The sequence below is a fragment of the Phoxinus phoxinus genome (assembly GCF_949152265.1).
Source record: "Phoxinus phoxinus genome assembly, chromosome: 2".
Classification (NCBI taxonomy): domain Eukaryota; kingdom Metazoa; phylum Chordata; class Actinopteri; order Cypriniformes; family Leuciscidae; genus Phoxinus; species Phoxinus phoxinus.
Window position 1 is genome coordinate 32,405,350 of NC_136877.1, and position 24,960 is coordinate 32,430,309.

At 41.2% G+C, this 24,960-nt stretch overlaps 2 protein-coding genes across 5 annotated transcripts in view; both read left to right on the forward strand.

The window, feature by feature from the left end:
• mmp2 (matrix metallopeptidase 2) overlaps positions 1–13,415 on the forward strand; it is a 28,304-nt gene extending 14,889 nt beyond the window's left edge. For both annotated transcript variants that reach the window (XM_079586255.1, XM_079586254.1), the window contains 3 exons: positions 298–457; positions 10,863–10,972; positions 12,405–13,415. In XM_079586255.1, coding sequence (XP_079442381.1) covers positions 298–457; positions 10,863–10,972; positions 12,405–12,508 — 374 coding nt within the window. In that variant the 3' untranslated portion in view covers positions 12,509–13,415. The remainder of the gene's footprint in view (positions 1–297; positions 458–10,862; positions 10,973–12,404) is intronic.
• Positions 13,416–13,899: 484 nt separating this feature from the next.
• Positions 13,900–24,602, forward strand: lpcat2 (lysophosphatidylcholine acyltransferase 2). 3 transcript variants are annotated; one of them, XM_079586291.1, is made up of 15 exons: positions 13,986–14,252; positions 14,416–14,625; positions 15,739–15,881; positions 16,587–16,804; positions 17,163–17,275; positions 18,709–18,769; positions 19,560–19,618; positions 19,906–19,940; positions 20,313–20,367; positions 20,574–20,656; positions 20,788–20,913; positions 21,375–21,528; positions 21,761–21,859; positions 22,195–22,336; positions 23,582–24,602. In XM_079586291.1, exons 2-15 carry the CDS (start codon positions 14,515–14,517, stop codon positions 23,767–23,769), a joined length of 1,587 nt encoding a protein of 528 aa, XP_079442417.1. In that variant the 5' UTR covers positions 13,986–14,252; positions 14,416–14,514; the 3' UTR covers positions 23,770–24,602. The 3 variants fall into 3 exon arrangements, with proteins under 3 accessions (XP_079442419.1, XP_079442417.1, XP_079442418.1); XM_079586292.1 differs by having other exon boundaries at positions 13,986–14,066; XM_079586293.1 differs by lacking the exon at positions 14,416–14,625 and having other exon boundaries at positions 13,900–14,066.
• Positions 24,603–24,960: the final 358 nt, after the last annotated feature.

Below are 24,960 nucleotides of genomic sequence, written 5' to 3' on the forward strand. Positions count from 1 at the left end.
AATGTTTCTTGAGCATCAAATCAGTATATTAAAATGATTTCTGAAGGATCATGTGATATTGAAGACTGGTGTAATGATGCTGAAAATGTTTGACTTGACATCAAAAGAATTAATAATATTTTAAAATATATTAAAATAGAAAACAAGTTATTTCAAATTGTAATAATATTTCATAATATAATTTTTTTACTGTATGTTTTTATTTAAAAAATACATCGATTTTTCTTTTTTATTGGTGAATAATTTTTCATTATTTGTCATTGTTTTTTCATTAAAATATTTTAATTGTTTCTCTAGATGATGAGATGTGGGTATATTCTGGCAGTACTCTGGAGAGAGACTATCCCAAGAAGATCTCCAGTATGGGTCTTCCTTCAGATTTGCATAGGATTGATGCTGCCTACTCATTCCACAAGAGCAAGAAGACTTACTTATTTGCTGGCAACAAGTTCTGGAGGTAATCCTTTTTTAAATATTTCTCAAAATATGTGGGCTTAATAAAGTATGTGTTCACTGTGATTAATGACCAAAATACACTTGTTCTTTAAGAACCTATAGTAGAAGCAGGGAGTTCCCTTTCAGTTCGGTCACGTTCGACGTAGTCGAAGCCTTAGGGAGCCTGTCATCTTTGAGTATTGTTAAAACAAGCCAATGCACATTGGCGTGCGAGATTTGGATCTCACGCTCTGCCACGCAGTGTGGGTATAAATACAAAAGTGGATACACGCACCAGTTGTCTTTCGCTTCGGAGCCGATCGGTGTTGATGTCTCTGAATAGGGTTGCAGTTTTCAACGAGCAAGTGTGTCGCTGTTCTTCTGGAAGACTCTCCCAGTGCTGGTGGTTCTACAGCACGAGTGCAGCGGTGATTCCGAGTTTCTAAGCTCTCAACTGCTGTTTTAACAGCACCATTTCTGTGTGTTTGTTGACAGTTGGTTAGAGGGCAAAGAAGTGAGTGCTTCATTGTTATAGGCTGCACCATCTCTTGTCAGTGTTGCCGCGATCATTCCCCTGTGTGCTCCGGCACTGGTGAAGGGTCCCATTTCCTGAAAGAGCAACACGGGTGCGTTTGCGTCTTTTTCAAGATGCCACTCCATCCGTGTGTTTCTGGATGCGGTCGTGCCCTGTCCCCCTCTGACGGTCACAATGGTTGCATCACGTGTTTGGGCTTACAGCACGCTGAAGCAGCTTTTGTGGATGAGTCATGTTCCCACAGCGGGAACATGACCATCGCGGTGTTGAGATCGAGACTCACCTTTGTCCGCGAATGAGGAGTCCCCGTTCCCATGCCCCGCTCTAGTGTTTCTTCTGGGCCAACTTCCCAGAAGAAAGCTAAAGTGCCGTGTGGGTTGGGTGATCTGAGGATTACAGTGAGGGGTTCCCCGGCCGATAAATCTTGTGGGTCCCTCACTCCTCGTTCGCACCGCAGCCGGTGGAGTTCCCTGCTGAGCACACTGGTCCCTCTGCAGTGGACCGACCAGCTGTTTCATTCGGGGCCTCTCCAGAGGACAGGATGTCTGTCGCAGCATCGGAGGGTGAGCTGACGACTCGGCTGTGCTGCCTCCCTCTGGGAGAGCAGCGTTGCCCAAGCCAGATCCAGAGATGGATCCAGATCAAGAAAGGGCCGCAGAGGCGGTTGAGCTCATGTGGAATCCTCCACCGTGTCCCAAACCGTCTTGGTTGGATGATTGGTTTCTCTGGGCGGGCTGGACAGGTTCGTAGCCCACCGCCCCAGTGCCTTTCTTCCCTGAAGTGCATGAGGAGCTCCCTAGGGAATGGATGGCACCTTTCTCTGCCAGAAACCGCCTAAGTAGTTCCTCACTCCTCACTGCCCTTGACGGGGGAGCGGTGAAGGGTTATGAGGCTATCCCTCCAGTGGAGAAGTCTGTCGCGATGTAACTGTGTCCGGCGACCGCTACTTCATGGAAGGAGGATCCTTGTCTCCCCTCTACGGCCTGTAAGTTCTCGTTCATTCTTACGGGCAAGGCTTGCAAATCCTGTGGGCAAGCCGCTTCCTCTTTGCATGACATGGTGCTTCTCCAGGTCCACCTGGCCCAGGCACTCATGGATATGGACGAGGACAGCCCAGATTTAATTGTACCCCCTTACTATTATCAACTGGTGTTCCACAGGGTTCAATTATAGGTCCAATTCTTTTCAGTTTATACATTAACGATTTACCATCTTTGTGTAAGAACTGTGACACTCTGATGTATGCAGATGACACAGTTGTCTTGGTCTATGTAAAATCCAAAGAGGAAGTTGCCTCAAAACTAACAGAGGCCATGTCATTGATCTCAATCTGGCTTGAGCAATCCTGTCTGCAATTGAACATATCTAAAACAGTTACCATGTTCTTTTCAAAAAACAATATACTGTACATATAAAACCCGAAATTTTAATATCTGGAGAAAGATTACAGGTCGTCACAGAATATAAATATTTAGGATTACATATAGACTCAAACCTCAACTTCAAAACTCACATAAAAAAAGTTAGTAATAGGATTAAGTTCAGTTTAGCAAACTTCAGATTAATTAGAGACTTCCTTTCAACAGAAGCTGCTAAATTATATTTCTTTTCCATGATTTTATCCCACATAACATATTGTTTAATAAGCTGGTCCAATACCCACTCTACAACAATAAAACCATTAGAAACAACTTGTACAAACAAGCATTAAAAATACTGGATAAAAAACCATACCACTACCACCACTGTAGTATTCTGAGGAAATATCAGTTACTTACCTGGGATAATCTCATTAAATTAAAAAATATCTGTTTAATTTATAAAATCAGACATGGTTTAGCACCTCCTCCTCTATGTGACTTAATACATTTTAGATCCAGTGAGGTTAGGGTAACCAGAGGGGCAATGAGGGAAGACTGCATCATCCCCCGGAAAAAAACAGCTTTTGGTCAGGCTGTCTTCTCCGTTAGAGCAGTTCAGCAATGGAATACAGTGCCGGAAACCATTAGAGAGTCTTTGTCATTCTTTTCATTCAAAAAGAATGCAAAAAATGGCTTGTAGAGAGTCAAACTTGTGGGCACTAATGCTTTCTGTGTGCATTTAAACACTATATAATTATTTTACATGAATTGTATTTATTTATTAACCTCAATGTGTTGTATGTAATTTTATCTTGTGATTTTATACTTGTAATTACTTTTAAGGCTGCCTTTTTTACACCTGGCTGGGGGACTACCGATGAAAATTAGCACTTTTGAGCTAACTCGGGTACATTTACGTTGTTTTAATGTTGATTAATGTACGCTGTCCCCTTTCAAATAAAGAAAAATCAAATAAAAAAATCGAATTGTGAGCTCATGGGTGAGCTCTACACCGCAATTGACCTCGCCCTCTGGGGCACGAAGGTTGCAGCTTGCACGATCGGTCTGGCGATGTCCACCTCAGTGGTCCAGGAGCGCCATCTCTGGCTCAACCTGGCCGACATGATGGATGTGGACAAGGTTCGGTTCCTGGACTCCCCCATATCTCAGGTTGGGCTATTCGGCGACACAGTGGAGAACTTTTCTAAACAGTTTCCCTCACTCCTCGTTCGCACCGCAGCCGGTGGAGTTCCCTGCTGAGCACACTGGTCTCTCTGCAGTGGACCGACCATCTGTTTCATTCGGGGCCTCTCCAGAGGACAGGATGTCTGTCGCAGCATCGGAGGGTGAGCTGACGACTCGGCTGTGCTGCCTCCCTCTGGGAGAGCAGCGTTGCCCAAGCCAGATCCAGAGATGGATCCAGATCAAGAAAGGGCCGCCGAGGCGGTTGAGCTCGTGTGGAATCCTCCACCGTGTCCCAAACCGTCTTGGTTGGATGATTGGTTTCTCTGGGCGGGCTGGACAGGTTTGTAGCCCGCCGCCCCAGTGCCTTTCTTCCCTGAAGTGCATGAGGAGCTCACTAGGGAATGGATGGCACCTTTCTCTGCCAGAAACCGCCTAAGTAGTTCCTCACTCCTCACTGCCCTTGACGGGGGAGCGGTGAAGGGTTATGAGGCTATCCCTCCAGTGGAGAAGTCTGTCGCGATGTAACTGTGTCCGGACGACCGCTACTTCATGGAAGGAGGATCCTTGTCTCCCCTCTACGGCCTGTAAGTTCTTGTTCATTCTTACGGGCAAGGCTTGCAAATCCTGTGGACAAGCCGCTTCCTCTTTGCATGACATGGTGCTTTTCCAGGTCCACCTGGCCCAGGCACTCATGGATATGAACGAGGACAGCCCAGATTTAATTCTACCCCCTTACTATTATCAACTGGTGTTCCACAGGGTTCAATTATAGGTCCAATTCTTTTCAGTTTATACATTAACGATTTACCATCTTTGTGTAAGATCTGTGACACTCTGATGTATGCAGATGACACAGTTGTCTTGGTCTATGTAAAATCCACAGAGGAAGTTGCCTCAAAACTAACAGAGGCCATATCATTGATCTCAATCTGGCTTGAGCAATCCTGTCTGCAATTGAACATATCTAAAACAGTTACCATGTTCTTTTCAAAAAACAATATACTGTACATATAAAACCCAAAAGATTACAGGTCGTCACAGAATATAAATATTTAGGATTACATATAGACTCAAACCTCAACTTCAAAACTCACATAAAAAAGTTAGTAATAGGATTAAGTTCAGTTTAGCAAACTTCAGATTAATTAGAGACTTCCTTTCAACAGAAGCTGCTAAATTATATTTCTTTTCCATGATTTTATCCCACATAACATATTGTTTAATAAGCTGGTCCAACACCCACTCTACAACAATAAAACCATTAGAAACAACTTGTACAAACAAGCATTAAAAATACTGGATAAAAAAACATACCACTACCACCACTGTAGTATTCTGAGGAAATATCAGTTACTTACCTGGGATAATCTCATTAAATTCAAAAATATCTGTTTAATTTATAAAATCAGACATGGTTTAGCACCTCCTCCTCTATGTGACTTTATAAATTTTAGATCCAGTGAGGTTAGGGTAACCAGAGGGGCAATGAGGGAAGACTGCATCATCCCCCGGAAAAAAAACAGCTTTTGGTCAGGCTGTCTTCTCCGTTAGAGCAGTTCAGCAATGGAATACAGTCCCGGAAACCATTAGAGAGTCTTTGTCATTCTTTTCATTCAAAAAGAATGCAAAAAAAATGGCTTGTAGAGAGTCAAACTTGTGGGCACTAATGTTTTCTGTGTGCATTTAAACACTATATAATTATTTTACATGAATTGTATTTATTTATTAACCACAATGTGTTGTATGTAATTTTATCTTGTGATTTTATACTTGTGATTACTTTTAAGGCTGCCTTTTTTACACCTGGCTGGGGGACTACCGATGAAAATTAGCACTTTTGAGCTAACTCGGGTACATTTACATTTTTATGTTGATTAATGTACACTGTCCCCTTTCAAATAAAGAAAAAACAAATAAAAAAATCGAATTGTGAGCTCATGGGTGAGCTCTGCACCGCAATTGACCTCGCCCTATGGGGCACGAAGGTTGCAGCTTGCACGATCGGTCTGGCGATGTCCACCTTAGTGGTCCAGGAGCGCCATCTCTGGCTCAACCTGGCCGACATGATGGATGCGGACAAGGTTCGGTTCCTGGACTCCCCCATATCTCAGGTTGGGCTATTCGGCGATACAGTGGAGAACTTTGCTAAACAGTTCTCTGCCGCCCAGAAGCAGACGGAGGCTATCCGGCACATCCTGCCCTGGCGGCCTGCTGCTGCCTCCACCTGTCCGCCGGTGGCAGATCCTCCCCCTGCTCGTCGCCAAGGGTGTACGCCTGCCGCCGCCTCCGCTCCCGCTGGCCCACCGCAGCAGCCTATACCTAGGCCTCAGCGTGGAGCCAGCCGCAGATGGGCCGCCCAGCCCGCTTCAGGCGCTGCCAAGCCAGGTGGCAAGCGCCAGTGCAAGCGTAACTGAAGACGGGCCACCCAGGGATGGAGGAAGGAGCTCTTCGGGAGATAGTCACCAAACCACTCCCTACCCCCGGGGAAAGGGCGGATGGAGAATCTCTGTTTTGTTTGTCTTTGTGTTCCCCCACTGGCTTTCCAGCGGTACCTGCATTTTCAAAGAAAGAGCAAATGGGTACCAAGAGGGCTAGACTGGCAGTGTGCGACCCTGAAAAGCCTTGCACCCCTCAGCCCCCTCTTGTATCGCCAGCCGGCAGCGGTTCGAGGACCCGGTCAAATGCCTTCTCACACACCCCCCTGCCGACCCGTGGAGACAGGTAAGTGTTGCACAGCACACTCAGACCCTGCTTCGGGCCACCCCCGGGCCTTCCGAGCTGGTTCCCTGTCCTCCACCTTGCTGCCCCACCTAGGGTATGTCTCTGGTCCTTCTGGCCCAGTTCGTTGAAGCCTGAGAGTGTTTCCCAAACCGATCATACTAGCTTTTACAGCCCATACTTTATTGTAAACAAGAGAAAGGAGGTGGGTTACAGACAATCTTGGACCTGCGATTCTTGAATCGGGCCCTTCACAAGCTTCTGTTCAAGTTGCTAACGCAGAAACGCATCCGTCCCCGAGATTGGTTCACAGCGATCGACCTGAAGGACCCGTACTTGCATGTCTCCATCCTCCGCAACACAGGCCATACCTGTGACTTGCGTTCGAGGGTTGTGCATATCAGTACAGTGTCCTACCCTTCGGGCTGGCCCTGTCACCCTGCGTCTTTATGAAGCTCGCGGAAGCGGCCACTGCTTCCATGAGAGAGCAAGGTGTTCGTGTCCTCAACAATCTCGACTGGCCTGATACTAGCACAGTTTCGAGAGCAGTTTTGTAAACGCAGAGACTTACTGCTCCACAGTCAGTTGAGTCTTCAGGTCAACTGAGAAAAGAGCAAACTCTATTTTCTCGGTATGAAGCTGGACTCGGTCCAACAGTCGATCACGCCTCACAGATCAAAGTGTACGGTTGGTGCTGAACTGCTTGAATACTGTCAAGAGCAGAACAGTGGTCTACTGAAAATTTTTCAGAGGCTCCTGGGGCATATGGCAGCCGCAGTAACGCCACTCGGCTTGCTCCATACGAGATCGCTTCAGCACTGGCTTCACGGCCGAGTCCCGAGGTGGCCGTGGCAGAGCGGCACGCTCCATGTGATAATCACCTTGGCCTGCTGCCAAGCCCTCAGCCCATGATCAGACCTTCGTTCCTCCAGGCCAACACCGGCTGGGGGGCCACATATAACGGGCATGCAGTAACAGGAATCTGGACGGGCCCCCAACTCCTTGGCACATCAACTGCCTCGAGTTGCTAGCAGTACACCTTGCTTTGAGACACCTCAAAATGCCACTGCTTGGCAAGCATCTACTGGTCCTTAAGGACAACACTTTGACCATTGCGCTACGCTTCCCTCGCATGTCGCAACTAACCCGCCACCACCTCCTATGGAGTCAGAAGGTTCTGAGGTCGCTTCATGCCACTTTTATTCCCGGCCTGCTCAATCGTGCCACCGATGAGCCCTCGCGACAGCCTGTGGCCCAGGGAGAGTGAAGACTCCATCCCCAGGTGGTCCAGCTGGTCTGGGACCACTTCAAGGCCGCACTGATAGATCTGTTTGCCTCTCTGGACTCGTCCCATTGCCTGTTGTTTTACTCCCTGTTCGAGGAGACCCTCGGCATGAAGGCAATGGCACACAGCTGGCCCCAGGGCCTCTGCAAGTATGCGTTTCCCCCAATGAGCCTTCTTGCACAGACACTGTGCAAAGTCAGAGAGGAAGAGGAGCAGGTATTGCTAGTTGCCCCTTATTGGCCCAACCGGACCTAGTTCCTCGAATTAATGCTCTTTTCGACAGCCCCTCCTTGGCCCATTCCTCTGAGGGAGGACACCCTCTCTCAGGGACGGGGCACCGTTGGCACCCACGTCCAGACCTCTGGAAAACTCCATGTCTGGTCCCAAATGGACGGGACGCGGAGGTTCTAGGTAATCTACCTCAAACAAACAAAAAGTTATTGACACTATCACTTCTGCGAGAGCACCCTCTATGAGGCATGCTCATGCATGCATGACCCCCGAAGGTGTTCGGTCACTTCCGTGCTTTCTTTCCTGCAAGGTGGGTTGGAGCGAGGGCTGTCTCCCTCCACCCTCAAAGTGTATGTTGCCTCTTTTTGACGCACATCATGATGCAGTGTATGGGAAATCTGTGGGAAAGCACGACTTGATCGTTAGGTTCCTGAGGGGAGCGAGGAGACTGAATCTGCCTTGTGCCCCCTATACCCTCTTGGGACTTATCTCTGGTGCTGACCGCACTGCAGAGACCTCCCTTTGAGCCCTGCAGGCAGCTGAGTTAAAAGTCCTGTCTTTAAAAACAGTTCTCCTGCTTGCTTGGCCTAAGAGGATAGGGGACATGCACGCATTTTCAGTCGACGAATCGTGCCTGGGTTTCGGGCCGGCTAAACTCTCACATTATCCTGAGACCCCGCCTGGACATGTGTCCAAGGTTCCTACTAGGGCTAGTTGGGTAAAATTGATTTTAATTGATTCTCATTTTTACGAACTGATATCGATTCTTAAATTCCCAGAATCGATTAGTCATCCTGTTTTCAGTTGATGAATGAATGGAACATTGTAGCGTGCATCCCATCCAATAAATTGCAATAATCTTTTTGTATAAATCGCAATAACCTTTGTAAAATACGTCCATTTTCGTATGAAATTCAAAAACGTAATTACCGTTTTGGCGCTGTGGCGTGAGACCGCTCTGGCGTAGCTCAGCTCAAGAGAAACAGCAGCACGGAGCGCACGTAATCTTATTTTCTACCTTAATAATACCAGTTACAGCGCAAAATAAACATGAATGAGGATCTGAAAGTGTGTTAAAAGATACAACTTGTCGTATCCGTATCATGTCACATGGAATTGCTCAATTAGTGTTTCAACCGTGGAATGACATCAGTAAAACAGCAATTTTTTTACTGCGAATCGAATTGCAAGTTTGTGAATCAAAATCTAATTGAATTGTGAAATTTGTGTCAATACCCAGCCCTAGTTCTTACCACTCCCTTTCGGGACCAGGTGCCTTTACGGAGGAGGCAGACCCAGCCCTGGCTTTCTCTGTCTCGTCCACTCCTTGGGGTTATTTGTGGACAGAACACAAAGCCTCTGAACCTCAGACCAACTCAATGTCTGTTACGGAGACAAGCAGAAGGGAAAGGCTGTCTTCAAGCAGAGGTTGGACCACTGGATAGTGGATGCCATCATCTTGTCGTGTCATTCCCAAGATGCACCATGCCCCCTGGGTTGTGAGCCCACTCCACTCGGAGTGTAGCTGCTTCCTGGGCATTGGCACAGTGTGCCTCGCTGACAGATGTTTGTAGAGCTGTGGGCTGAACGACACCAAACACATTCGCTAGATTCTATAGCATACGTGTCGAGCCGGTTGCTTCCCGTGTGCTCCCTTCGCATAGAAGCCAGTTACACTGTAAGCCCTGTTCGAAGTGTCAGCCTGCTGTGCCATTCCCCTCCTATGGAATGGATACGTGTGCCATTCTTGCTCCAGTAGAGTTCCATTAGACATTAACACCTGCGCATAATTTTACTAATTCCTGCAGATTTTGCACTCCCACCCAAAGTGTGAACACATAGGGTCGCCTTTCAGTACTAAATTGACCCTTCGCTAAGCATTTTGTTAATCGACGGCCTACCCCTGAGTAAATTTACCCCAATCTGATTAAATTATTCTCTAATCGGTTGCATATTATGTCGTGGATATATCCTTCGAATGCATACTGCAGTCCATTTTGTCTTGCTCTCGCAGATATTTCAGCTATTCGCCAAAAATGACTAATTATCTCCTTGGGATTGACTGACACCGGTGCATACATACTGCAATAGACGTGCTAGATGCCAAAGCTTGTCAGGCGTAACAACAGTAACTAAGGAGGGCGGGGCTTAGCGAAGGGTCAATTGAGTTCTTTTTCAGAGCTTATTGTGCTTTAACAGTCAAATACACAAAAAAATAATATCAAAATACCAGTCTTGGCGAGTATTTTAAGTGAACGTAAACCGTAAAATGCATGTGTAACAGAATAATGGATCCATGCGTCAGGTATTAAAGTGGCAGCAGAATTATTAGATAATATAAAAAATATCTATATGGCAGTTTTCCTCCATAGTATCTACAGTATGTGTCCAGTGAAAATGGCTAGTAACTTTGGAAAACCATTAGCCACAGTGGCTGGTGAGCAAAAAAAGTTAATGTCAAGCCCCGGCAATATATGTAATGTGTATCTGTGTTCTTATTTTTTAACAACAAAGATAATGACAAAGATTTTTATCTTCGTCACTTTGGCCTAAATGTCTTCCATTCTTCTTTATTTTATATTTTGTTACCTTGTAAGGCTTTGTTTTTAAAATAGGGAAATTAGTTTGGCTGTAATGCTCAGTCACTTGCAAAATAGTAAAACCAACATTGTAACAAGGTATGTTGTTATGGGAAGAAGGAGGCAGGAACCGGCGGACATTCAAGTATTTTAATAAATAAAATATACAAATACAAAATGAAAGTATAAGCCAGCAGCCCCTCGCGGAATACTGCTGGCTACAGAAACAAAACATAACATAAAATCAGGCCTGTTCCTCTCTCGATCTTCACTGTCGTCGCTCCTCCTTTTATGCTTCCACTCCTCTGTGAGAGATACGAGACCGGTGCGTCGCGCAGGTGTCGCTCATCAGTAATCACACCACCGGTCTCGCGCCGCTCTCTCACGTCCCTCGATCTCGTCCTGCTCGCCACAAACATGAAAAATAATTGTGATAAAATCTTGATTTTCCTGGGTAAAGAAATGTGATATATTTTTGCCATATCGCCCCCACACCTAGTCTAGATGCTCACTTTTTTTCCATGACTTCTCAGGTACAATGAAGCCAAGAAAAAGATGGATCCAGGTTTCCCTAAACTTATAGCAGATTCTTGGAGTGCTGTTCCCGATGACATAGATGCCGCCTTCAGCCTTGTTAGTGATGGTAAGAGATTAAAAATGGCTTGGTTTCAGACCCAGCTTTGTCTGTGGTATTCCTCTGCAGAGAATAAAATGTAACCTCTAACCTGAATTAACCTTTCATCTCAATCCTTTCCTCTCCCTTACCCACATTCTGTTAGCCTTTTGCTGTGTGTGTGTGTGTGTGTGTGTGTGTGTGTGTGTGTGTGTGTGTGTGTGTGTGTGTGTGTGTGTGTGTGTGTGTGTGTGTGTGTGTGTGTGTGTGTGTGTGTGTGTGTGTGTGTGTGTGTGTGTGTGTGTGTGTGTGGTAGAGAATTCTTGGCAGTTAACTCCAACCTAATTACTGCTGGCATTAGGCCTTCAACAACAACAAAAACAGATATATGGTTGCCCCCTGCTCAAGATTAGGAGTTTTTTCCAGTAACAGCCACTGTCTGAAAAGCACATACAAACTCTAAATGAGAGAAAATCTTTAAAAAGAGAGGGGTAAAGAATTTATAACGGTTTTACGTAAGGTGCTCTGGTTTCGTTTAGATTTACTGGAATTTACTTATGCTTTTTCAACCACCCAACTATATCCTCCGCTGTTACTAACACACATTTACACTCATACAGGTATACACAGAAACACATGTACTTCATAAAGCTGGTATGTGGTGTCTGAAAGGTTCCTCTGTGTGTGTGTTCGTAATTAGGCTGTTTGGAGCTGAGTTAAGCAAAAACAACTTCTCTAGGTTGTGAATTAGACCACACACTCCGAAATTTTACAGTTAGGCTACATGGATCACTTGGATAGAGCCATTGGTTAACCAAGCTGTATTAAATAGACACAATTTCATTTACATCAGTTATAATGTCTTATGCTTTTTTATCACTAAGTCACTAAGAATTTCTATTATTTAAGAAATGTGTACTTTTGTTCAGCAAGGACACATTAAAGTTCATGGTCAAATGTGACAGTAAAGTCTTATACGTTGTAAAAAAACAAAAACAAATCTAAGGCTAAATCTATTTTTAAAAAATGCTGACATTTCTAGTCATCAACAAATCCTGAACAAATAATGTATCATGGATTCCACAAAAATATTAAGAAGCAGTAAATCAGCATATTATAATGATTTCCAAATGATCATGTGATACTGAAGACTGGATAATATGCTGCTGAAAATTCAGCTTTGCAACCACAGGAATTAATACATTTTTTAGATTATATTAAAATAGAAACAGTTATTTTAACTGGTAATATTTTACAATATTACAGTTTTACTGTATTTTGATCAAATAAATGCAGCCTTGACGAGCATAAGATAGATCTTTTAAAAATATGACAAGCCCCAAACCTTTGAACGGTTTGTTTATTTGTTTTTTGTTTTTATTGTAGAGAAATTAGTAAATTTGCATTTAACTTTTAACTGTTCATTTTTCATTTGGCATTTACACTTATTAAATGTTTTCAGGTCACAGCTACTTCTTCAAAGACTCCCACTATCTCAAAATGGATGACAGCTCTCTGAAAATTGTCAAAGTTGGGGAGGTCAAAAAGGACTGGCTACGCTGCTGAACTGATGCACAACATCCAGCCCCTGGCACTCTGGGATGACCTTCATCACTAGATAAACAAGGCCAGCGTTATCATGCCAAACAACAGCACTCAAATTTACCATACTGCCCCTCTTGGTTAGTCCGAGCCTCTTTGATTATAACCCATCCTTAGCTAACCAGAGAGGCCTGGTAAGCTTCACTGCCTGGACCATTTCTGCATGCCAGACATAGGCAAACAAGACAGCAATTTTTGCTGTTTTGTCATAACGTGTGATATTTCTTGTTTATTTTTTAATCATGAAAGGGTTTAATGCAGCTCCTATCCCTTAATATAACCTACATGTATATCATCAGAGGACTTCTGACATTTCCCATTTACATGTAAATGTGGCAGTTGTGTCAGTTAGATGTACCTCCTTTAAAAAAAAAACATTGCACAGAATAAATCCATCCAGGCAGTATGTAAAAAGCACAAATGTAATATTTTGCTAGTACTGATATGCAAAGATTAAGGAATTAATTCATGTTTTATTTTGTAGTAAATACTATCCAATAAAAATTCTTGCTTTAATAAAAGGATACATTTTATACATGATAATTGTGTACAAGCAGAGACCAAACAACTGTCAAAGCACATCATTTTTTTGTTAGTCTTGATTCCCCCCCCCCCCCCTCATGGTACAGGGAGATTCACGGCACGGGTTGCCTGAAGACTGTATAGGGTTTGTTGCATGATGGACTCATGTCAAGCGTGTATCATGAGAATACAGATTAATAATCATTTGTACTCTTTATTTTTTTGTAGTTTTTGAATTGACGTATGCAATCTGTTTATATTTGTAATGGTTTATTTTGTATTATTTTATATATGCTTTGTGCACTTAAATTTGTCACTGTCTCAAAATAAATATGAATTATCCTTTAAATGGAATTTATCATTCAACTTTTCGATTTTAACATTAGTTTTTGGAAAGCATTTTACTGCATCCTAGTGATTATGCTAGTGATTCACACCAGAAAACAATATGGTTCACATCACATCACACATTAGTACCGTAGGCTACTCCTATTTTACAAAATTACTCGGATGTCACATAACTAGACAAACAGCGACATCTAGCAGTTCCTTTGTATAATAAGCGCATCTTTATCTCTGTATGTTTATGTGCCATGTATTTAGTAATATCCTTGCGTAAAACATAGTAATTGTAATTCTTTAGTTCTTAAATGCTTTTTTTTGTTAGCGTTTTAATACTTTTTTTGGTTGGAAAATATTTTAAAGCTGCACGGGTTGAACTAAAAAAAAATAGAATGCCGTTTTGTTTTCAATGGATTGTAGGTAATTATGTAGGCTACTTCAGTTTACGTCATTTTGGTTCTCAAATAGGCCTACCCTGTTACTGTTGTGCTAAGTGAAGAACCGCTTCAAACGATTCAGTGCATGTCCGAACTGTTCACTACACAGAACGACAAGAATCGACTCAAACGAGTGATTCCTTCTCGAGTCGAGCTTCACTGATTCAGATTCTAGACCGCCGGAAGAAATACTGCTGGACACACGAATTCGCTGAAATATGGTCAGATAAAATGTTTCTCAGCTCTTTACACTCCCTCACAATGATTTATTAGGACGTCCTGTCCGATAAAAAGAGTCTAACGGTTCACTTGTTCAAACGGTTAACCTGTAGAGAAAAACAGCGAGGGGACTTACGCACCTTTAGCCCTAGTGGCTACAGGTCTAAATAGGATTATGTCCATAAGAGGTGGGGGTTGTCTCTAAACCTACTATGATGACAGCATTTAGGAGTGGATATTATGCATATTTTGAGTCAGCTAGTGCTCGCACATACTCTGCTCTTACTCCAAACTCTGGAACAAACTTGCCGTTAGTTATGATCTCATCTGATTGTGAAACACATCCTCTAGGGCTCGAGTGTTATAAAGTGGCGCGCGCGTGTGAAAACGAGGAAGAAGCGCGTCGTACGTTCAGAGGTTCACATCTGCTGTGATGACTGATGAGTGAAGATGTCTGCGCAGAGAGTGTTCGCGCTGCCCAGACAGCGTTCCCTGCTGCTGCCCGCCGTCATCAACCCATTCGTGCACGACCTTAAGTTAACTAAAGCCGATACAATCAAAGTGAGTCTATGCTCTCCATTTATTGTCTGTCAATATTATTCTTCACTGAGGTTATTCAGCAGCTCTTCATCCTTTTAATGTGTCAACAACTTACTTGATTTGCTTAATATGTTTCCTTCTAAGCTACGTATTGGATGAGCTCTCTTATTTTAAGTGTCTTTTTTTTTAAGTCTTGGCATTGGCATTTGGCAATAACTTGGGGAACAGCCAGGGCTGGCAAATGCTGTCAACAATTTGTGTGGGAAATGTTTGGTTAAATATATAACACATAGCCAATTCCCTGTGCTGTAGAAAGAGTCACAATAATGTTACAATTTGAAGCAGTTACAGTTTTTGTAACGAGAGAATATCGTGCAGTAACAAGAGTCGAGTAGGCCTACAGAATGTGGTATTGTAAACGAGAGTATATTTACATTTATGGATGTTTTACAGTCATTAAAATTATTTTATAAAAAATGGTTTTACTACAATGCATTTTAATATAAAATATGTGTGAAAATGTATGGTATTGTATGGTTTAATTGTTGAATACAATCAAGAAGGTCAAGACCTCTGACACTGATGTTTTTAAAAGCAACTAGTTTACATGCTATGTCAGTGTTGTCCCCAACCTTTTTGACCTGAAGACCCTTTGTTTTCCAACACTACATTCAAAGCACCTCACCCCCTTTTATGATAAGATATTTTTGGTATTTCTGCTGTAATTATGACAAATATGCTTTTTTTCAATCTATGTTTAGAAGCAGAAATTAGCAGCAGTAGGCTATTTATGCATTAAATAAATTAACCATGCTCATTTTGTGATTCCAGACTTTTCAAGAACAGTAGTACTGTAGAATTCTAATAGTATAATTTCAGGTTACGTCTTGATTTTTTTTTTTTTTTTTTCATTTAGCATTTTAAGTTATTTTAGAGTTTGTTTCATACATGAATTCCTTTTCCCCCTCAAGCCGATTACATCACCGTATTAAAAGGTCCCCATAGAAACATCTGTGAGGTTGAATCATAAGACGATGCCTTGAATAGAAACATTGAAAGTAATTTGCATTGTGTAGATTTCTTTGACATTTATTGTGTGATTGTGTTTATTTTTCCTCTTATGTCTGCGTGTAGTGTTTTCTTCTAGGAATCATCCTTGTGCCGCTCCGTGCCATTTTCTTGCTTCTTGTTCTAATGGTCATGTGGCCAGTTTCTGTCATGATAACATTCAGACAGTCTCTGTCTGGAGCGGTGGAGCCCATGACTGGCTGGAGAAGGTACGTACTACTCCTTGTACACCCACGTTACACACAGATACTCCACCTCCTACATTATAGCACAAGATTAAAATAGACCTTTTTTATGTTACAGCTTGTTTAAACCATTATAAAACACTTCTGGCTTTCTAACTAAACCTGACAGCACAGCACCTTAAACATTAACCTTACAGAAAACACCACCTCTTACAATTTACTGATTTTGTCTTAGTTCCTGATTTGTATATTTTGCTACATGCTAAGAAGGAACTGTTATGTGTAAGCTAATAGTGACTTGCTAGGTCTTGTGTGCATGGGAGTCTTTTGTTGTGTGTGTTTGCTTCCCCTGCATCAATAATAGAAGTGTGAGTTACAAATATGTTGTGCATTACAGATGCCTTCCATTCTGTTTAATTCATGCTTCTCTGTCAAATAGACCACATGGTTTCTTGAGAAATTGCTCATTTTGAACTGACCACACTGATCAGATTAATTAAGTCTTAGCGTAGGAGGCAGCACGGCTGTTGGAGGGATGTGGTTATTCCCTTAAATGATGCAACAACATGCTGATCTGACACCCGATGAGCACACCGTGTCAAAGCTGTTTAAGCAAGCTTTTTGTACTTATGTGTGTGTGCATGTGTCAGTATGTTTGATTAATCAAAGTCATCATTACCCACTATTATTCCTGATGTTTGGTGTGCTTGTATATGTGTTTGTGAGCAGGTTCTTGCACAAAAAAGTGATGACCTTTCTAGGCCAGATGTATTTCTTCGGGATGGGTTTCAGGGTGGTGGTGAAGGGGAAGAAGGCCAGCAGTGCAGAGGCCCCCATTCTAGTTGTGGCCCCTCACTCTTCTTTCTTTGATGCCATCGCCTGTATTGAAGCTGGTTTGCCTTCTACTGTATCCCGCTCTGAGTCCCTGGAAGCACCAATCTTTGGCAGTAAGCAGTGTGGCTATTTACATCAATATTGGTCTATACAAAAAGGAACACAAAAAGCAAATGCAATGCCAAAAATAATTGATAACGTTTTCGCATTTGAATATATTCACATTGTTGAACAGTTTCAGTGTTGGTATTGGAATTACGGCAAATACCCCAGTCAGCAGCACAAAGAAACAAATCATAGAAGCAGACGTAAATGTGTCATCACCACTGCTACTTATCTTATTCAATGTGGAATTTCTCAGCCAAAGAAAAAACACCAACGTGTTGTTAAATATCCATTATTGATGTCAGTTTTGCACGTGTTATTATTATTGCTAGTATTATTATTTTAATATTATTTTATGTTCCCCAGGGTTTTTGCGCTGTGTGCAGCCAGTGCTTGTTTCACGCAAAGATCCAGACTCTCGTAGAAACACTATACTTGAGATTGAGCGGAGAGCAAAGTCAGGGGGACACTGGCCACAGGTGAGTGCCTCCACTATTCTATTTTATTGTATGTGACTTTAACATGGTCAAAAATGAAACCAAGTTTAAAAAACGTTTAAACTTGAATTTCACAACTTGAAGCCAAATAATGTGTGTTCCAGCTTTTGAAATCAGGAAATTACTCTTAGACCCCTACTTCCTCAGCTTGAATACAGGGTATCCCGTTCCTAAACAATGTCCAGTTTCAACATTGTGGATGTTTAATTAGTTTTACCAATTTTATTATTGAGAATTCTTCTTTTTATCTAACAAACTGTGTATTTCAAACAGTATGTTAGTTAAAGGGATACTTCACCTCTGGAAAGATGAATGTGTATTTAAAATGGGTCATTTATGTAGAAGAAATGTGAAATTATTTTTGAATTTGGAGCCTTCTAGACTGAGAAAAGCCAGAAAATGTATTTTTGGCTTATGGGGATGAAAGACAACAACTCCCAGAATGCACTTGCTTCGCTGCCCTAGGAGGCCACGCCTACCGGTAAGAGATCGCAGTAAACAATAAGGCTATGCTACTAGTGAGTCTCCGTGAGTCTGCCCAGTATTTTGATGTCGCCCAAAATGTCCAGGATTCGGCTTTTGCGTTCTTCAGTCGCCATTCCTCATGTTTACTGTGACGAGCAGGAACGAGACTGACGGCCGCGGAGAACGATGCGAGCCCGGTGGCGTGATTACTGATGAGTGGCGCCGGCGCCTGTGAGACGCACCGGTCTCGTATCTCTCACGGAGGAGCGGGAACTTTCCTAGCAATGTTAAAACGCACATCAAACGATCACTTGTTTAGCGTTCATGTAAACACTACATTCAGATTCACCAATCGGAATGAATTCAGTTAGATTGAAACCAAAGGTGTGCATGTAAACTATGAATGCGACTGCAGAAAGCAAAAGCCGAATCCTGGACATTTTGGACGATCTCGACGGCCGGACATGTCCGGGAAAAAGAGGATGGTAACCACTACTACTCAGCTTTCTCCACAGAATAAGAAACTGTTAGCTTAGCTTCTAAATAAAGAATGGCTGACACTACATGTACATTCTGTGAGTGAGATCCCTCTATGGGCGGGTTGAAAACATGCGGAACAGCGCCTTCTACTGGATAAATGATGAGCTAGTGTTTGTAGTCTTACCCTTATTCAAAGAAATTTGACTTCCTGCTTTTTATGACGCAAATTGACGATTTTTGCGTCATAAAAAGCAGGAAGTGGAACACTTAAATCCTTATTTCTCCCATCTCAGGGGAAAATAAGGGAATAAACCATGACCATTCGAAAATGTGACTGGGTTTCTAAAGATACAAAGTCTAATGCAAATGGGTGAAGTGTTCCTTTAATATCTTAGTATCTGCATCCAAATTGAGCCACCATGGTAGCTATGGTACCACTGAAAATAATACGTGTGTTATTTTCTTTTTAGGTGCTCGTTTTTCCTGAAGGAACATGTACAAACAGATCATGTCTCATTACCTTCAAACAAGGTTAGCAGATTGTGTTTATTTTTATTTGTTTGTAATATAGAAATGTTAATCATGATATTGGACAACATAATAATGTAGATTAAATATTAAGATCCAGTTAAGATGTTACAGATACAGTACATTATACTGTAACAAATGTCCATAACTCAGTCAAATTATTATTTTTTTCTGTTGTCTGTTATCAGATAACTAATTTCCCTAATGCAAATGTATACAAGTGAAGGGGAAGATAAACTTTCATGGAATTCTGGGTTTCCAATGGCGATGGTTTGTTTTGGTGTTCTAAAGAAACTAGAATGAGGTCTGCTGAGGCCAGCAAAACCAGCAGCACATAAAAGAAAGTGAGAGTTGTGTCTATGAGTACTATCCACACACCACTAAGAGTTTATCCCTTTGAGTGACATTTATTTAAATATATTTCAAAAACGAAATATTTTTGCACTAGGCTTAATTCATTTAGCTGATCATTCAGAGAGTGATAGTTATTGTTGTATTATGTAAGACCTATATATTTTTTCTACATTCAGGTCATATCACTTGGATAGTGTTTGCGTCATTGATAATCATTAATTGTCTAATTGAGAACCAGTCAAATAGCTGTAACCTGATACGTAGGGTGTGGTGTGATCAATGGAGTGCCAGATAGGGATTTAACTTCATTCAGAAATATATGTCTCCATAAGGAAAACAGGTGGGACAGTGGTACTGAGCAGTTTTTAGGAGGTATGAATGTAGCTAAAAGAACGGAGGATGAATGAAAAGTGCTTATCTACTCTTTTTACCTCCATAGGTGCCTTTGTCCCAGGGGTCCCTGTACAGCCTGTTCTTATCAGATACCCAAATAAGTTGGTCAGTATAAATTCTACAGAAGTCTTGTATTATTTTATGATGCCACAGTTTCTGGTGATAAACTTATCTGACAAACACAATGGAGTATCACAAAAAATATAAATAGACTATTATGTAAAATACAAATCCATAAATAACCATGATAGCCAAGTAGAGAGGACTGACGTAAATCGACCATAAAATAGCATGCATTTGAATTAGGCCACCTGGCAAAATTACACACTGCGGTTAAAGGCCTGTCAGTTAAAAGGCCACAGTTAAAATTCTGTCTTTTTTTACTCTTACAGGACACAGTCACATGGACATGGCAGGGTCCAAAATCGTAAGTAATATTAAACATAAACAAAAAGCATTTACACAACTGACAAAATGCTTTTGCAATTGGGCCTTTTCCAATCACCGCCAGGATAATGTACATACTGTAATGCTGCAAGAAACACTGGTAAGCCAAAAAGGTTGGTTTATTGGCATTTAAGATAAGAAAAATCTAGCTAAATTTTATAATCAAATAAAAAGGACGAGAGCATGCTGTCTGAGTAAATTGTCATCTTCCTCTGCATATCTGCATGTGCAGTCTTGTAGATCACTTTCTTAGATAAGCTTGGTCTTTAGACCCTTTTACACAGTCATGTATGTATATATAGAGAGCAATGCTTCCTGAAATGCTGAATCTCACCACCAGTTCCTGTTTTAGGGCCAGGCTACTGCTGCTCACACTGTGTCATATCTATACTACAGTGGAAGTTGAGGTTTGTAAGAAAGATTTGCATAATTCATGCTAATATTATCTGCTTTTTGCACGCTTGATGTATACCGGTACGCATGTCAAAAGGGCATCAAGAAGCTGTGATGTTAAAACAAATGACTAACTTAATCTCACATATAGATAATCTTTAGAAATCATACATAGTTGCAAATTATTTGTACGATTCTATTTATTGTGTCTGTGTTTTAGTTTCTGCCCCCTCAAGTTCCCACTGAGATGGAGAAAAAGTGTCCTATCAAGTTTGCTCAGTCAGTGAGATCTGTCATGGCGTTGTAAGCATGTCATGTTGCTATTTATTCTTCCATGTCTTTATAAGATTCTATTTGGTGGACATTTACAATGTGTGCACAATACAATATTTCAGTCTTAATAATTGTATCACAATTTTGGACTCTGTTACTAGATCTCTGGGCCTGCCGGTCACAGACCACACTTATGAAGATTGCCGTCTGATGATTGCAGCTGGAGAACTGACCCTGCCTATGGAGGCGGGTCTCGTGGAGTTTACCAAGATCAGCAGGAAATTGGAGTATGACTGTTATTATAAAAAAATATTTTAAAAAGTGCATAACCTTGTTATCATTAAATATTGTGATACTCATTGCCCACATGATTGCACCAAATAAAAACAAATAATTATAGTAGTTTAAAGTCACCATGAAATCATGATCTTATTTTAAAAGGAATATTGCAGTATTTATTTAAAATAATTCAAAATATCAAGTATCTTTTATCATAATAAATCCCCCTCCCGCTTGCAACGACATGTCTTTCTTCTCTGACGACGTGTTTACTGCTGCGAGAGTGCGACAACCTGTCACTCAAATGAGATCACAGCAATAGCAAACCACAACGATCCAACCATCCAATCAAGTCACATTCAAGCCGTTTCACTTGGATATATACATCACAATGAGGAAGAAAAGACTATCATAACTTTTGTTTCATGCCAACTTCAAGCTTGAAATCTCTGTTTCTGTTTAAATTCAGATTAAAATGGGACAATGTGAAGAAGGAATTGGAGAGTTTTGCCAACATAGCCTGTTCTTGCAAAGGTGGGAGGATCACAGTTGAGGAGTTTGCCAGCTTCCTCAAACTACCCCTCAGCCCAGCTCTACAGGAGCTCTTCGCTCTGTTTGACAGGGTGAGTGTGTCTATAACTAACCATGTGGAATAAGATATGGATATATGGAGTCCCACTAAGATAAAGAAAAAAAAGTTGAATGTATGAAATACTCTCAGATATCTGCTTTAAAAAATCAGCTTTTTTCTGCCCACAATCAATATAAATCTCTGGGACTGGATGAATCAAACGGCATTTTATTTTATTCGCAGTGTGGCCTATTTCAAGCATTATGTTTTCTGTCTCTTTGTAGGATGGGGATGGCACCATTGATTTCAGGGAGTATGTCATTGGTGTCACAGTTCTGTGCCGACCAGCTAATAATGAGGAAGTCATTCAGACTGCTTTTAAGGTAATGATATTACATATTGCAGTGATGATATTATGAGAAGACAAATGCCATCCATAAATTGTCAAACTACTGAAGATTTAATCTTGTAAAGAAGTGTTAAAGAAGATGTTGTGATGTGGTTATGGAGGGAAACCATAAAAGTACTGATGTCAGTGGTTGTTAGCACCTCAAGTTGGCTTTCAAAAATCACTACTGTTGAAAAATATTTTTGTCATGTAGTTAGAGCATACAGTATGGATCTTGTGTCTCTTGTGTGCTTTGTTGTCAAAATTGGTTCATGTATATGTTTAAAATGAGGTAGATTGTCTAGTTGTGTCTGTGAACTTTTTTTGCAGCTGTTTGACATTGATGAGGACAACTGTATCACACAAGATGAGTTTAGCTGTTTGATACGTTCTGCTCTTGGAGTGTGTGATCTTGATGTCAGCAGCCTCTTCACAGAAATTGATGCAGATGGATCAGGACACATAACTTATGGTCTGTATGCCAACTGTATAGCAACTACTACAGTGAGATAAGACTGTCATTCAGAGAATACTTCTTTTTTTTTTAAAAAAAAATGAATTTTATGAAATTTAGCAAACAAAGCAACACACCATTTATAATTGCACTCGTAACCAAGGGTTCTGTGGGCTGTCAAAGCTTTTTTTTAAATAATTTTTGTTATATATTCTGTGGGGAAATGTTTTTCAACATGCCATTTAGTATTTTTATAATCATATTCTGTACATAGACACTCAAATCACAGGAACTGACAGTGGTCGTCTTGTTTGGTGAATTAGATTAGGCGATGAGATTGATTTTGTTTTTCTGAAAGTTGTGAAACCACATCTATGCTTGTAAGTCTGAACTGAATTTCACACGCAGACCTAACACTGGCAACATTAACTTTGGATGCCAGTTTAGGGCGTTAAGCTGAATGCTCAATTCTGAATTGCATTGTATTAACATCATCTTTATTACACTTTTTGAATTTATTTGAGGCATAATTCTTCCAGTTAACATTTTAAATACAACTGATCAATGAGTACTTCATTATTAGAGTAATATTTTCCCATGAAGCTGCTTTTAACTATAGTATACCAATCCAAGGTTTATCTCCGTACAGAGATATTTTCTTCAACTTGTCTAAAGTGAACCTTGACTTTATTGTATTTGTTTCATGCATTCAGCAAGCAAGAACTAGCAAATTACTAAATGCTGTGATATTGCAATACATGTTTAATAGTCCAACAAAAGTTCCCACTGTGATTTAAGGTAATTAAAGAGCATCGCCCAGAGACCCAGGCTTTTTTTCTGCACATGAATGCATCACAGTCAGCAGCACATGATTCCATGCTGTGTATGTGAACGCCTTGAAACATATCTGTGTGTGCAGTCATGAACACTTTCAAGTGAAGGCCTGTGGTTATTTGTGTAATCTATCAGTCAAGGTTGAATGTTTTTATCCAAACGATGACTAGTTGCCTACTAGAGTCATTTTTGTAATACTTGCAGGAAGTTGATTTCAGGCCATCAGCTGCATATATTGGATAGTAACCTACTTGAGTTTCCAAAATAATATTAATAAGGCTTGTTTTTACGCAGCGCCTGATGTAAATATGCTATTTACCATGGCATATTTACATAATTGAATTACTGCCCATCAGTTACTTCAGTTAGTTTGTTTTCCGTATGAGTAACACATTTGTAGTAACTTTCCCATCTCGTTTTCTCTCTCAGACGAGTTTCGTACCTTCGCTCTCACACACCCGGAGTATGCCAAACTCTTCACCACCTACATCGAGCTACAGCGTTACCAGGGTCACCAGGGGGAGGACCCAGACTGTGACGCTACTTTGCCTTACCTCTGTATGGCTTCTCATGACGACCACCTAGAAGACAGTACGTCTGACAAGAAAGATGATTGACACAGTTGAATAATATGAACCATGCAGCCATGAGGTTTTTCCTCTGCCATACCATTTGAGCTCTTGCCTTTAGCTCGGGTGGAGTGATTTTATACACAAGCAAATGCCCTATCAGCAATTTGGTTTTCTGTTTACACGACCAAGTATTTCATCAACTATTCAATAATTTATTTAAAGGCTTTCAGAACAATGTTAACATGTACTGTATAAGCATGCTAAAACTCTTATTCTGTTGCAGCTGATGGAAAAGGTTGATTTTTTTTATTCTACACCCCTTAGCTTTTAGACATGAAACTTGTACTCCCACATCAGTTTTTCAGTCTAAAATATTATTTGCTTAAATCTAATTGAGGTAAAAAGTGCTTTTCTGATTAAATTCATGGAGATCATGTACTTATACACAGGTCTCCCTTTATGGAAAATTAATATATATTTTTAGAATGAATATATTTAGAAGAGTTTCTTATACAAATACAAACTTTCTTTTGTTTTGTTTTTGTGTTCAGGGACTTTGGTACAGAAAGTGAGTTTTAATCAAAGGTTTTGCTTTGCATCTTGTTTTTATTTGCATTCCCATTGAGGGGAAATGTTGCTGAGTTAGCGTTTTGTCCCTGCTGCTTGTTCAGACTAATACTCTGTTGCATCCACTGAATATAGGCCAATTTGTGAGCAAACAGGCAACACAACACGCCCACACTAGCTCGCACCAGAGGGCTTGGTTCCAAATTATCCCACTGCAGTGGTATTTATTTAGCAATGCAGGTTGCAATTATGATTTTGTTAACACAGCAAAGTCAGCTTTTTTGCCATTAAAAAAATCCTTTGAATTTTAACTAGCATTTGTTGTCCCTTTTATGTTTGAGTGCGTGAACACTTGTTTGAAGAGTTGTACACTCTTGTGAATTAGAAGATGTGGAAGAAAAAACTGCTGATTAACAAATACTTTTTATACTGAAAATATCCACTAGGTGACAGCAACTCCCAGTATATAAGCAGATCGTCTGCACAAACCGTTCCTAAAGAAATCAATCCAAATCTTCAGTGAACAACAAGGTAAATGTGCATCCATAATAGTGCAGTAGTCCTGCTTTTTTGCCAATGAGAGTGTGGATATGAGTTTTTGGGATAAATGTGTGCAAAAAAAAAATGGTCACAAGTGTTTATAAAATATAATTTTACATTGAGGTCAAA